Source organism: Octopus sinensis, linkage group LG11, assembly GCF_006345805.1.
Source record: "Octopus sinensis linkage group LG11, ASM634580v1, whole genome shotgun sequence".
Lineage (NCBI taxonomy): Eukaryota > Metazoa > Mollusca > Cephalopoda > Octopoda > Octopodidae > Octopus > Octopus sinensis.
In genome coordinates, this window is record NC_043007.1 from 1073790 (window position 1) to 1088921 (window position 15132).

A 15132-nucleotide genomic window follows, 5' to 3' on the forward strand; every position below is an offset into this window, starting at 1 on the left:
ACTGAAACAAGTAAAAGGATAAAAAGATTACTCTCTTGCTAATGATTTCTCAACATAAGAAAAATTAACTTAGAAGTGATTCTCTCCCCCTTAAGAAGCAATTTCCAATAATTCTACAGAACCATTTACCATCACCATGGAGATGAATGGTAGCTTGGTTAGTGACGATTTTAAGGAGAGAAATGCATCAAATATGCAGACACCTACTTTGCTGCTAAGTTTTTGTGCAGCAGGAACCCCTGGACTTAACAGTAAAGTAAATCTGCTTTTGATTTTTACTCGTTTCAGCTATTGGACTGCGACCATGCTGGAGCACCACCTTGAAGGGTTTCATCGAACAAATCAACCCTAGTACTTGAATGTTTAAGTCTAGTACTTATTCTGTTGTTCTCTTTCACTGAACTGTAAAGTTATGGGGACATAAACAAACCTGTATTGGCTGTCAAACAAACACACACACACACACAGCAGACTTCATGCAATTTTAATCTGCCAAATCCACCCACAACACACTGGTTGGTTTGAGGCTATAATAGAAGACACTTGCCCAAGGTGCTGTGCAGTGGGATTGAACCCAAACGAAGCAGCAAGCTCGCAGAATCATTAGCACACCGGGCAAAATGCTTATCGGTATTTTTCCCCGTTGCTACATTCTGAGTTCAACATTGCTTTTCATCCTTTCGGGGTCGATAAATTAAGTACCAGTGTAAAAAGTGGGGTCAATGTAATCGATTTGTCCCTTCCCCACAAATTTGAGGCCTTGTGTCTCCAGTAGAAAGGGACCGAACCTAAAGCCATGTGGTTGCAAAGCTAATTTCTTAGTCAAAAAATTTTCATTACTATTATCACCTTAGTCATGGGAACAATGATTACAGAGAGAGAGAGAGAGAGAGAGAGAGAGAGAGAGAGAGAGAGAGAGGGAGGGAAGGAGAGAGTTAGGAGGGCATGGAATCATGCAGTCATTGAATCTGCTCACTGTAGAAGCTTAGTCTTTCTCTCTGATCTTTCTTTACTTCTGCCAAAATGAGAGCCATCTGCTCAAAGACAAAAGAAATCCCTAAACAATATGTTCAAAAACTGGAACATGATGGCCAGAACAGGGAGGGGACAATGGAGAGAAAAAAAGATTTTGAAAGAAGTTAACCCATTTGTAACCAATACACACTGCTTAATTGTTTAATAAACAACCAAGTATTTGGAGAGATTTAACAACATTTCATTATTAAGCAGCTGTTTCGAACACAACAAAAGACTTCATACACATACTGGTCTGTCATTGAGCTCCAGCATGGCCATAGTTTGGACTTTGGGGTTATTTTTCCTTTTGGAAATTTTTTCTTTTGAATTCTATCATATTGGTTCCAGTAATAATTTCAATCTGGTACATATTTTATCTTTGTTTTTGTATCTGGTTTGCAACATTCTTATTTTATCAACCCTATTTATCAAATGGCTAAGTTACTTTTTGGTGAGGGTGAACTGAAAATATTCTTTTTTACTAGAAATCGATACAAATACTTTCCACTCTAATTGAAGGCATTTGTTTTAATTAAAGATGTACTGAAAGCAAAACTGGGCAAGCCTGGATGTCAAGCTCTTCAATAGCATTGTCCTACCTACACTATTATACACAAGTGAGATGTAGTTTATTTTGAAGAAGAAAGAACAGTAACTGGTCATGACAGAGAGGGTCATGGAAGGATTCATGCTGGGAATATTGTTGTAGAAGCTTTTTCCAAAACGAGGTATTTCAAGAACAGAGAGGAGAGAATGATGTGACGATGGAATACCAAAAGCAAAAATTCTGTCGGACCAGACATGTCACAAGGTTCACAGACAACAGGTGGACCTGTGCAGTTGTATTGAGTGGGGTCCTGGAAGAGATAGCTTGGAAGATCTTCAAGACAAACAGAAGATGACATAGTGTCAAACAATTTGGGCCTAGATGGAAAAGGGGGCCATCAAGGGAAGAATGGAAACGCATTGGAAATAGAAATGTATATGAACATGGTTTCTACAGTTTCTGGTTACAAAATTCCATTTATAAGGCTTGGCACAATCCAAGAATACAGACAGAAAAAAGGAAAAAATGCTTGTCTGAGGTGCCATGTGATGGATATTGAACCTGGAAGTACCTGGCTATACCTGGACATTGAGGAATAACATACACACATGGGGATGGGCGTGTATGTATGTATGTATTTGTGAATGTGTGTTAAACACCTTACATGATTACCTACCCACAATGCAACTGTTTCAGATTCAACATAGAATCTAAAGCCAAGTCACATGACTCGCCAAACAAGTCCACCAACACCAAAGAAATATTTGAAGTATTTAGCAATTTTCTTGGGGGTGGGGATGATGACCGTTTTGGGGAGTGAGGATGGGGCTCCAACTGTTACATTTGTTCATTTCTTTTTTTTTTGTCTTTTTGTTTAAGTAACGCTGGAATCTTGAGAATCCAAGGGTTGGCTCTGTACAAATCCACACAATTCTTCCTTTAGGTAAAAAGTGGGGGAAGGGTTCTTACTAAAAAAAAAATAAATAAATAAAGAAGAGAAAAAGAGTGATAACAAAACCATCCCAGAAATAAATAAACCCCAGATGTCCACAGAAATAGTCTCATACTTGAAATATCTTCGAGGCAACAACAAGGAAGATTTTTGTTTTATCTTCTCTCACACGATACCATACTTCGAAAATAACCGTAAGGACTGCCTCGTTTTCCTAATTTGCGGCATTTAACCATTAACAGTAAATATAGAGACGTACATATCTCTAGATGGAACAATATGCTTCCTATATAAAACGCGGTTGATGAATGACTAAAGACGTTAATCGGTGATGACGAGTTAAACTTTAAATATCCTCAATGGAGTTAGATTTCCCGTTTGATATATTTGTTATTGCGGATGTTCAACCCCGAGTCAGTTTTGATCCAGCAGACCAACGATATAAAGTATTCTGGCCATTGTGATGCAGGCTATAGTTATGCAAATAAGAAGCTTGCTTTGAAAGCACGAAGTTGTGGGTTCAGTCCCCACTGCATGGCATTTGGGCATAAGATCTTGTACGATAGCCCTGGGCTGACTAATGTCTTGAGAGTGAATTTGGAAGAGAGAACCTGAGTGACACAGACACACACATAAGGTGTGTGTGTGTGTGTGTGTTGGTTTGCTTACATCCCTGTAATCTAGACACAGAATAGGTTCTCGGTTTAAAAATGGATACTGGGGACAATTTACTTCGACTAAACCCTTCAGAGCGGTGCCCCAGCATGGCTGCAATTCAATGACTGAAACAGGTAAAAGGTAAAGAGGTAGAAGTCCTAAGAGTGTTATTTAAGCGAAATTTGGCTTGATATTTTTAGCAGAACAAGCAACCAGGTAGAAGTCCGTTCCTGTGACTATATGAAATACCGATCGATAATAAATACAAAAGCTGAGAGCTTCGAGAAATACAGAAATAAATCAACTGCAGAGAGAAGCTCGTTGGATGGACTGTCCCTCTAATTCAAAAAGTGTGCAGTGCTGTCGCTGTCATACTTGGCTTGAGAAATCTGTTAAGGAACACACGTGGCCGTCGAATTGCTCGGCCAATTAAAAGCTAATTCAAGAGCAGGTAATTCAGCTGATCGAACAGTTCGATCCTTTCTGACGAACAACGGATGTCCACCATGCGTGTGTGTGTGTGTGTGTGTGTGTGTTCCTGTGTTTCAGTCATTTGACTGCGGCCATGCTGGAGCACCGCCTTTAGTCGAACAAATCGACCCCAGGACTTATTCTTTGTAAGCCTAGTACTACACACACACTATCGATTTTTAAAAAACCTTTAGTTCTAAAAGCCTCCCCGGATAAGTGATTCGTTTCGAACCAGGATAGCTGACCTCTGAAGTAAACAAATTAATATTTGTTTAATTAAATATAAAGATTAATTAATTCAGTGAATTACAGATATCTGAACATTAATATAAATACGGTACAGTGTAAGGCACCAGTAAATTAGACAGGCAAGCGCGGGAATCTGAAATTCCTGCGGATTATAAGAAGCTTCGAAACCAAGGTCCAGAAAATCGGACACTTTCTCTTTATTGTAAGTGACCAGACATAGCTTCAGTGAACATGTCACCGCCTGGAATGTGTGTGTGTGTGTGTGTGTGTATGTATATATATATATATATATATTATATAAAAGATCGCCTATATATATATATATATATATATATATATATATATATATATATATATAATGTGTGTGTGTAATCGAGTCGTAAATTCAAAAGCGAGAGAAATAGGAAGAGAAAGAAAAACTCGAGCTTCGTTCACGATTTGACAAAACAAAGTTTATCTAAACGACAAGGTAGAAGTGGGTGGTATATGAATGGAGTATGGAGAATGTTGTCAGGTATTCACACACGGTGGTATTTGGTGAACTGTCACCAGAGATAGCGGTGATGGAGTCGGGGGTGGTATTTACGATCGGTGAATTCCACTCCCTAAAGCTGGTAGTCAAGGTAACCAGTCAAATTAGCCAAACGACTCAAGATGTTCGGCGACTAATGTGAATTAAGAATATACACACATTGTATTTATATAAGGAAATGAATCTCCGTCGGTTGGACGATGACCACACCATTTGTATGACAAACTGAACTATGCCTATCTTACTCATTGAATTATAAGCGAGTGTCTGGGAATTCAATTCGACAAGTTTCCTCAGAGTTTTCCGTTTGTCGGGTTTCACCCACAAAGGTTGGGTAGAAGCGAGGCGAATTGTAAAAAACATCAGGCCATGACGCCCACGCACGGGATCGAACTTGATAATTCGCGATAGCTAATTGAACTTCTTAGTCATCCAACCCGGACATGCCTGCGTCTACATGTACATACATACGAAACAAACACACCCCGTATACACAGACTATCTACTGTTCATAAATACTAATATAACACACACACACACACACACCACTTAAGAGGAAATAAAATATTTAAGAGAGAAAGAAGAGAGGAGGAGGCAGAGGTATAAGCACTGTCAGAGTACCTTACTCGAAGTGACTAACACACACACACACACACTGAGTGATGCATGCGCACAAACACACACTCACACTCACACTCACAGCCATTTGGTCAGGTGAGTGTAACTAACCATTAATTTGGTTATTCGAGGATTTTGGGTTGGTGTACACTCACTGAATTAGTCAGAGACGTAGAACATGAGAGTACAAGAGAAGAGGGTGCAGGGGGGGAGTGTCTAGAAAATGAAAGGGGAGAGATGTAGGAAGAAAGAGCGAGAGAGGAGTGGTCAGAGAAAAAAAAACCGAGACAAAGAAATAGAGGAAACGCGAAAAAAAAAAAGAGAGGAGGAAGTGAGAAAGAGAGAGAGAGAGAGTAGGAGAGAGGTGAAGCAGAAAGAGACAGAGAGAGAAAAAAAGAAGAGAGGGATGGAGAGAGTGAGAGAGAAGACAAGACAATAGATGTGTCGAAGCAATGAGACTCGGAGATTTCGATAAACGGGTGTTTCTTTTCGATGAATGAAAGTGTGGACACTGGTCCCTGATAAAGCAGATAAAATCTGTTCGACTGATATTATGGTTTCTATGAATCCCAAGTTCCATTTACAAGGCTCGAGGCTATGGGATAGGAAACGCTAACTGAAGGTGCCGTGGGGCCGATTAGGAAAACATTGTGAAACGAATTCCCTAACCTAATAATACTCGTGCATCGTATAAAAGAAACGGAACGTAATTACTGCAAGAGGCGTTCAATAAGATACAGAACCGGAAATTTTGCCATGATCGAGGTTAACTGCACACTTAACTGGCAACGCAACAACAGCAGTGATTGAGTAAAACCTGGGGGAACTAGCGATGGTTTATGTCGGAAATTCAAATGAATACAACTTTACATAACTGAATAAATTATTTTGCCTTGAGGAGGAAGTTGGACACTGTGGCTAAGATTGTTTCTCAAGCACATGGTTTCGGGTTCAGTCCTTGTATGTGACACTTTTCTTTAGCCTCGGGTCGACTGAACCCTTGCGAACGGATTTTGTAGACAGAAAGTGAAAGAAGCTAGCCATGTGTCTTGTTTTCTCGACATGTTGTAGTTGTAAGCGAGTGACACCGGCATTTTAAGTTGGTGGCCTTCGTTTCCAATCTTCAGGGTAAAGATGTCCGGCCATGGAAACAGGTGATTTTGGTTGGCGACAGGAAGGGTATTATCTGGCCGTAGAAAATCTTCCTCAACGAATACCTATTTCTTTACTACCCACAAGGGGCTAAACACAGAGAGGACAAACAAGGACAGACAAACGGATTAAGTCGATTATATCGACCCCAGTGCGTAACTGATACTTAATTTATCAAGGACGAAAGGCAAAGTCGACCTCGGCGGAATTTGAAATCAGAACGTAGCGGCAGACGAAATACCAGTAAGCATTTCGCCCGGCGTGCTAACGATTCTGCTAGATCGCCGGTATTCCTCAACGAATACCGTTCGAACAATGCAAGCATGGTTAAAATGGACGTAAAAATGATGATGAGGATATATACGGTGGAGGAAGTCAAGTCGAACGCTTCAGATGGGACTTTCCATCAGGTAGATGACTTTTACTGAATATCTATCATTAACCACCGGAACTCTGACGCAGGAGTCTATCAGAAACGTTAGTTTCTCTTCTTTCTCACAGCAAAATAATAGATTCCATTTTAGAAAAAACTGTAAATTTAGGACGGAGAGGACCCTCTAACGCCATACAAACGATAATCTTGCAACAAATACGAACTGCAACGTTCTGTTCTCCCAATCTTTCCACCTCTTCTGCCGTTATTACAGCGGTCTCACTACTTCGGAGATAGCTGATCACGTGCCACTTCCGTTTAGGTCCACCCGACTCTCGTCACGCGTAGTGGCCATTTCCACTCCACCCAGTCATTCCTCCTAGTGGTGGAACGTGTTTTCTTTTTCTTTTTTTAGTAGTCTTACGCGGTGAACATGACACGCTTTTGAACTTGTAGAAAGCACACACAGGTTTTACTTCCATACCTGAAATTTCTTCTCTAACTCTACTTCAGATTAAACTATAAGAACAAGATCATCAGCACATAAAGAGTTCTCACAGACAGGTGGTAACAACTCAGCTGTGATGGCCTGTACGACTACGATGAAGGTAGGGGAGAGAGAGGAGAAAGAAGGACCAAGCCTCGATGGACCCCTACCTTCAGGCTAAAATTCATCGCTGACCTAATTGCTAACTGCCAAGTGTAGTCCGCATACCCTGTGCTACGTCACTGCTACTTGCTCTCGAAAACGCCTCTTCGCTTGAATACCCTCCCTCTTCACGTTTTTCGTGAAGCTGTCAAATGTCCACTGAAGGAGAACGGCAACCACATCGATCATAATGGTCTCGGAGGAAAGGGTTGAGGGTTTGCGAAGGTCTCGAGAACAGCTCTTTCCTCCAAGGTGAAAGACAGCAGGGACAAACGAAAGGTAGATTAACAAGTTATCCGAAACAGTTAAAAGCAATACAGCTTTTAGTTAAGCAAAATACATCCAACGAGTCCCACTTAATTCAAAAGGACAGCTGAATGATTTGGGGTTGATTTGACCCTTTAAGGAGTCTAACGGCAGTTAGATGCTTCCTCGTTGACATAGTTGGAATCCCGCAGAATTTCAGAGTAAGCACGCACACCCGTAACGGGTGGTTATTCCGAAAATCCGCCTGGTAAATTAATTACTAGCTAGCTTAGAATGAACAGGAGTGGTTGTTGTAGCAGCAGAAGCCATTCCAGTCGGCAAAAACTAACAGCGTGACGAAGAGCAAAGCTTTGAAAATTAGCCGGTTTGACTATCGATTCTCAACCGGAATTTCTTCAAGGCATGGCCATAAAAGCATACAAGACTGCTATCGAATCAGTAGAATACTAGATAATAGGTATCGAAAATACATTATAATTGAGATGATCTTGATAAAATAGGGTCTACAGCTTAAACATTGCTTTACAGTACTTATTTTGGCGGAGTTCTGGAACAGCTATCACTACCTGACAAGAGTAAGAAATTGGGTGGGTTTTTTTCTTTTCTTTTTCTGTAGTGTTCCTGTGCTTCGTACAACGGGAACTGCTTGTAGTTCTGAAAGACTTCTTTTCGCCCAAAATGTTCAAATTTTACTCCCGAATACTGATAGCTATACCAACAGTCCACCCCCATTTCTGTCCTACGAATCCCAACCGTGATAAAAATCAATTCTAGTAACAAAATGTTCGATTCCTTCAACTATACACCGCCACTTCACAAAACCACAAAATTGTCAAATGTGCTCACTCATCAATTTCCACTGACGGTACCCCCACTACCCTGCCACTAACAAGAAGAAAAAAAAGCCACACATTTTTACCACATGTTATTTCATAACTAACATTAGGAGCTTAAACTTTTCTTGGGGACATCTTTGTCTCTTTTAAAAAGTACAACTATCATTAAAATGTCCATTTTTTTATAGCTATTTCGAATTCATTTAAATTCATTCATCACCGATTGATTAAACCCTGTTGACAGGAACACAATTGGAAGATCAAATAGCATACACGGAATTGGAAACCGGATCGTTGAATTTGTCTCACCGGTAACTCAAATTCGCACGAATTCATTGCTTAAGGTGTCAGTTCATCATTTGAACTGAAGGGAAAAATACCTATTTCTTTACTACTCACAAGGGGATAAACACAGAGGGGACAAACAAGGACAGACAAACGGGTCAAGTCGATTATATCGACCCCACTGCGTAACTGGTACTTATTTAATCGACCCCGAAAAGATGAAAGGCAAAGTCGACCTCGGCGGGATTTGAACTCAGACTGACGGGAAAAAATATCATCATTGGAGACTGATACAAAACGTAAAAAAAGACAAAAAAAAAAAATGTATCTAGGAAGAAAGACGAAAAGGAATTATAGCTACATAAGTGTGTTACACCCAATTTTTATAATACAGTAGTTTGTCTGCCAACAATTTTCTCATGTTAATGAGACAAGCGTGATCGCCAGGTATGCGGAGCATGCGATAAAAAGCTTTGTTTCTGCAGTTGCTGAAAAACCTTTGATTAATAAAAAGAAGAGGGAAAATTTCTCATGGGTGAAAAAAGAATATAATGAAATAAAGACGAAAAAAGAACTAAAAGACAGTAAGAAAAATCAACAGAACGGTAAAATAGAGGAGCAGTTTTGACTCAGATATATGGTGAGTTAAGATGAGAGCTACCAAGAAACTCCCCAAATGTCAGTCATTATTACATAGCTAAGGATATACCGCATATATATATATAATATATAATTATACCCTTACAATATAAACGCCTTTTAAAATGAACCAACCCGGCTTGCTAGAAATAACAGCTAAGCACACTTTGAACAAGACTCGGTGATCCGGTTTCCAGTGCCATTTATGTCATTTTGAGTTACTGGGTCGTCCCCGTGTTCTGTCCCCGATTCTTTCGTGTCAGTAAAGCTAAAACATCCAAGATGAATGCAACTAAATTCGAATTAGCAATGAAACAGAAAATGGATATTTGATGATGATGATGATGAATGTTGTGCGGATGAAAAGGGGGCAAAGATGACCCTAAGGAAAGTTTAAACCCAAAATAGCTTGTCACGAAACAGCATATGGCGATTAGCGTTTATTGATGTTAAACTATAATGGGATAAAACAACTTTGACTGGACGCCTTTTTACATCTTTACAAAGAAATAAAATAAAAAAAAAAGGAAGGATACTCTAGGATACAATGTAGTCAAAGACACCCATCCCACCACTAAAAGACAGGATGGTCAAGACTAGAATGCCTTTGGCCGTAGAACTGCTTAATGATCGTTGACCTGGCGTTAAACAACAACCGTTTTTAAAAGGACTATTGAAAAGCTACGCAGGATGGGACCAGAATCTGCTGCATAATATAGTAGTAGTTTAATATTAAAGATATAGAAAGAGGCACGAAGACAGCGGCAAGAAATTATTGAAGCCAATTTGCCTTAAATGTCAATGAACAATTAAAGAGAGCAAAAAATTAAAGACTGTTTACGCAGGAAAATGAGTGGATTTGTTTTTTTTAGTTTTCCTTTCGTTTTATTTCATCAGAGAGATAGAGAAAATATGAGAAACCGGGCCTAGAGCAGCCTAGTCTCTGCCATCATCATCATCAACGCCTGTCGTGTGTGATTATATATATATACACACACATATATAATGTTCTCTTAACCCCCTATCAGTTGGGGGAAAAGATGCTATCAGTTGGATTATAAGGGACTTGCTGCAATCAGATAAGTGTTAATACTTGGAGGAGATTAAGGATTTTTCTAAACCGATAGCAATTACGAACGAAGCCTTACTGTTGTATCAGCAGAAAATGTTCACTGAGAGAGACAGGCAATAAATAGCCCCAACAATAGAAGAGCTGTTTTGTCTTTCGTTCAGTGAGCAACGAGAAAGGATTGGATTAAAATTCAATCAGAAATTAAGTCAGAGAGTGAGGCATGAAAAAACACCATGCTACGACCAACGAGTGCTCGACCGGCCACAAATAGCAAGCGAATCTCTTGGTGGTATCGTGTTCTGGATACATTATGTAATGTATTATAAACACCCACCCCACTCGCCAGACATGATGGTCACAGCTGGAATGCTTTTTTGATCAATAGGGTTTGCACAGTCAGAGTTGTTCCGGAGCTAAATAACAGCCACTATAGCAACATCGAGTGATCGACTCTTACGATTTAAAAATGCAAAAGGATGGAGAGTATTTTGGACAAGGATGCCTCTTTTCATATTGGGGAGTGAAGTTGTTGACTAACCCATTGCACTCGCCGGTACAGTGGCAGCTCAGAAAAACCGATTATATTCGATAATTATATTAAATTACTCTAAAAATATAAAATTACATGTGCGGCAATGTTTTTAAATTTAACTATAAAAAGATATTTTTAAAGGGTTTGAATATTTAATGAATGAAAAGTAACATAGATAATTACTCGCTATTTCTAATTAGCTATTATCCAAACAAGCTGATCAATACCGAAGACTTGGTAGATCGAATTAATGTATGCATTAGGTGAACATGTTCCTTCGGGAGAGATACAATAACCTGTATGTGCAAGGTAGATTAACATTTTTGATTTAAAAGGAATTATTATAATTTTAAAAACATTAACAAGCGCGAACGAAGTCCAAAAGCGTGAGAACGAATATCAAAGAAAAAGAAAGAAAAAAAATGATCGCATGAACAATAGGATAAAAAGATGAGTAATATGAATTGTTAATATGAAGCGAAGCAACAGAGAAATAGGAGCCGGTGACGAAGTTGACAAAATGACGATCCCTTCCTTAAACTACTGGCAGATGAGAAGCTAAAAAATATTAAATAAAATAACCACAATAAAAGCGGCAAAGCCGGCGACAAAAGGAACTCATCTACAACCACCATCACCATCACCACTATGGATCAAGCTTTCTTTTTACTCTAACTCTACTGCTACCATCATTGTCTCACGTAAGAAGAACGATAAAACAGTTGTGTTCCTTCCTTTTTTTTTTTAAAGAAAAAGTAGGGATGCTAAAAAAAATAAAATATAAATAATAAATTAAATTTTCTGATTTCTTTGAAAGTGTAATTATATACTTTGTAATCTTCGTTATTGTATTATTTTTCCTCGACATTCTACTTGGGTATTTGTCATAAGCGATGAAAACAGAAGGGAACGGGGTATGAATGGTTGAATCGGATCAAAGTGCAGGCTTTAAAATAAATAACATTGAAACGATGTGGTTAGTATTAACGTCTGGGAGAACGGGCGTAGAAGACAGCTTTTCACAAACTGTCACAGCCAGAACATTGAAGTAATTACTATACAATGACTCGAAAAAATGTAGATAAATACCCCTATCTCTGGCTTTCACACGCAGATATTTCATTAACTTAATTAAGCTACAGCATTGTGTAGATAAATATAATTAATTGTGCGTATGTGTAGCGGTGACATTGGGAAATATAATTAAACTCGTTGTTGAAAAAATATAAAAAGGGCAGTTTTATATAGTAAAGCAAGGTGGTAAAAGAACGAGTGTGTATAGGGGGAAGAAGATGAGTTTTAAAACACAAATAATATATGCAAATCAGCACAGCCCTTCCACATATATAAAATCTGTTTGTTGCAGAGAGGTACAATAGTTGGGATCGTTACAGTATCATCCCCTGTTCCTATATGTAGTTTTCGACCCCCACTTTTTTTGTTTTTGGTAAAACGAAATGAAGGAAAACAATAGCTGCAGCAACTAGAATGGGACTTGATCAGATTTAGGGAAAGAATATATTGATTAGATTTTAAATAAATTATAAAATAAACCAATCCCCTAAATCAGCAATACTGTACCTAATTAAGTAGAGAGTAATTTTAAAGTAAAAATTTAAAAGCTACTAGGAAATACATGAGCAGATTATATATATATATTATATATATATATATACACACATGTACATCTATCTACCTACATGTACATGCATACACACATGTACATCTTATGATATATACAGGCACATGTATATATATCTATAGATATAAATATATATATATACACATGCATATATACCAATAGATATACACACTTGTATACCTACCAATATATATACACACTTGTATACCTACCAATATATATACACACACACACACATGTATACCTACCAATATATATATATATATACACACACGTATACCTACCAATATACACACGTGTATATCCACCAATATATTACACACACATGTATATCCATCAATATATACATATACACACATGTATAGCCTTTAATATATACATACATATAGACATGCATATCCACCAGTATATACATAGTTTAAGATTTAGTGATGGACAACATACACAAGATATTATAGATAGATATATGTATATGTGTATAGAGTGTTATGGATTCTTATTGCTTCACTCGGCAGTCGTTGTTGTGTTGTCTGTTCTTTTTAAAACGATTATCAATTGAAGCGGCAACAAAAATAACAAACGAACGTTTAGAAGTGAACTAGAAACGATGAAGACCGACAGAAAGACTGAATTAAAGACAGAACCAAAGAAAACCGGGATAGAAAAAAAATAATTAAAAAAGGGGGGAATTAAAGCGGAGAAGTGTTAATAAGTAAATGACAAGGCCAAACTTACTGTATTGAAAACCTCTTGTATGTCTTCTCTCTGGTCGGCAGTTAGGGTAACAGATCGCCGGGAGTTGATATCGGCCATGATTATTATTATCCCGTGTAATTGCGGTCGGTGCGCTGACTGACTGTCAGTCCGTCAGTCCAGCAGTTGGGAGAAGTGCTGAGCGACGTGTCACGCGCTTCACGATATCATACAACTCTTTCCTTTTTAGGAAGTTCATTAATATTAATATGTAAAGGAGTGGGCGTGGCTAATGTTGAAAGCGATTGAAAGCGTAAGAGAAAGACAGAGATAATAGAGAAAGAGACAGAGATAATAGAAAGATAGAGAGAGAGAGACGGAGGGAGGGAGAGAGAGTGAGTGAAAAAGACAACACAAAGCGATTACAAAGGAAGATATAGAGTAAATAGAATGAGTATATAAATAGAAAGAGAGAGAGAGAGAGTGAGAGAGGGAGAGTTTGCAAACGATAAAGTGGAGAGAGAGAGAGAGAGTGAGAGATAAAGAGAGAAGGTAATAATGAAGATAATTAGAAGAACAAAAGGCTGATGTTAATTACCCTGAGATAGATAATTACGGATAATAAAGGTGGAAGAGAGAGACGAAGAAAGGTGAAGGGGGGGAAGACTGGCAGACGCAAACAGAGAGAGAAAGAAAAAGAAAAGAGCTTTACTACAATATGAATGAGTGTGTGTGTGTGTGTGTGATTGTTGAAGGAAATGATTACAGTTTACAATTTGTCGCCAATGCATCCGGTAAAATTGTTATCAATTTTTCTTCATTTAAATAAATAAAAAAAAAATTATCTTTCCGAAACGTGCATAGTAACGAGTCTGGGAATATGCTAATCAGCCGGCGAGAAGCGTAGCCAATGTCACTTCGATTTCTGCTTCAAAACGATATAACACCAATGACGCTACCAATATTCTTGAGCTTATTATGAACATCAAAACATCGCTTTTCTCCTAAAAAAAAAGCAAAAAAAAAAATGAGGTCCCTAGCCTTTTCACATGGAATCAGTTAAGTTGAACGTCGTAATGGTGAAGAAAGTGATCCGCAAAACCGATCAGAGATCGTTTCATTTATATCATTGATGTTTCCAGGGCCACCTTAGCAACAGTGTAGGTTCCCGAGCAATTCAATGTATTGGACCCTAATTTTCCCATGATGACAGCCCTGTGAAAATCTACACAACACTGCTCATGTTTTCCTTTTTCTTTTTTTTTTTTTTGTCGGGCCTCGAAGAAGGGGCAGTGCCCATAGAGTTTGCAGATCTTCCGAGATTGGTGTAATTGATGCCATTAATGTCCCTCTCGAACCTTTATAGGTCGATATCTGTGCGAAAGGTATGAACAGAGAAGAGGTTCCAGAGGGCCAATGCTCGGGGTGGGGGGAACTAGACGTAGTGATTAATGCGGGACGCGAAATATTTTCCCACGAGAGTTCTGGATCCCAGAAATGAACTCATTTGCATACAACCAATCAGAGTTTACCTTGTCAAGTTAACAAAAACACACTCTACCAAGAACGGTGTTGTAAGTCAATCGATCTCCAAGTTATCCCTGAGTTTAGGAGACAAATAATTAGATTTGCATCTGTACCTATTATCGGATTTTTTTTAGGGCCCCGTATGGTAAAGATGTGTATGGGGAAAATGTGATGTGCAAGCAACCCTCTCCCCTTACTGTTTTACAAAGTAATCAACAACACAAATAACTACGCAGAGGCAGCCATGGTTGAAACAAGAACAAGAACAACAAGCATTTTTAAAAAGAGAAAAGAAGAATAGTCATTCCTTACCCAAGTGACCTTATCTTATCGCCCATCACTTATGCGCTCATAAATCAGTTTGATAGTTGAGTTGATTGTCTGGCTGTATGCAAATGAGTTCATAACTGGGGTCCGGAACT

The 15132-nt window shown here is 38.6% G+C and overlaps 1 protein-coding gene across 2 annotated transcripts in view; it reads right to left on the minus strand.

Moving 5' to 3' along the window:
- The window catches only part of LOC115216994 (plastin-1), an 89275-nt gene extending 75847 nt beyond the window's left edge, over nt 1-13428 (minus strand). Inside the window, exon 1 of one of the 2 annotated variants that reach the window (XM_029786507.2) lies at nt 13226-13427. In XM_029786507.2, the coding sequence (XP_029642367.1) occupies nt 13226-13303 (78 nt within the window). In that variant the 5' untranslated portion in view covers nt 13304-13427. Of the gene's footprint in view, nt 1-13225 lie in introns of both variants that reach the window. The other variant, XM_036507018.1, reaches the window with a different exon arrangement.
- Between the last annotated feature and the right edge of the window lie 1704 nt (nt 13429-15132).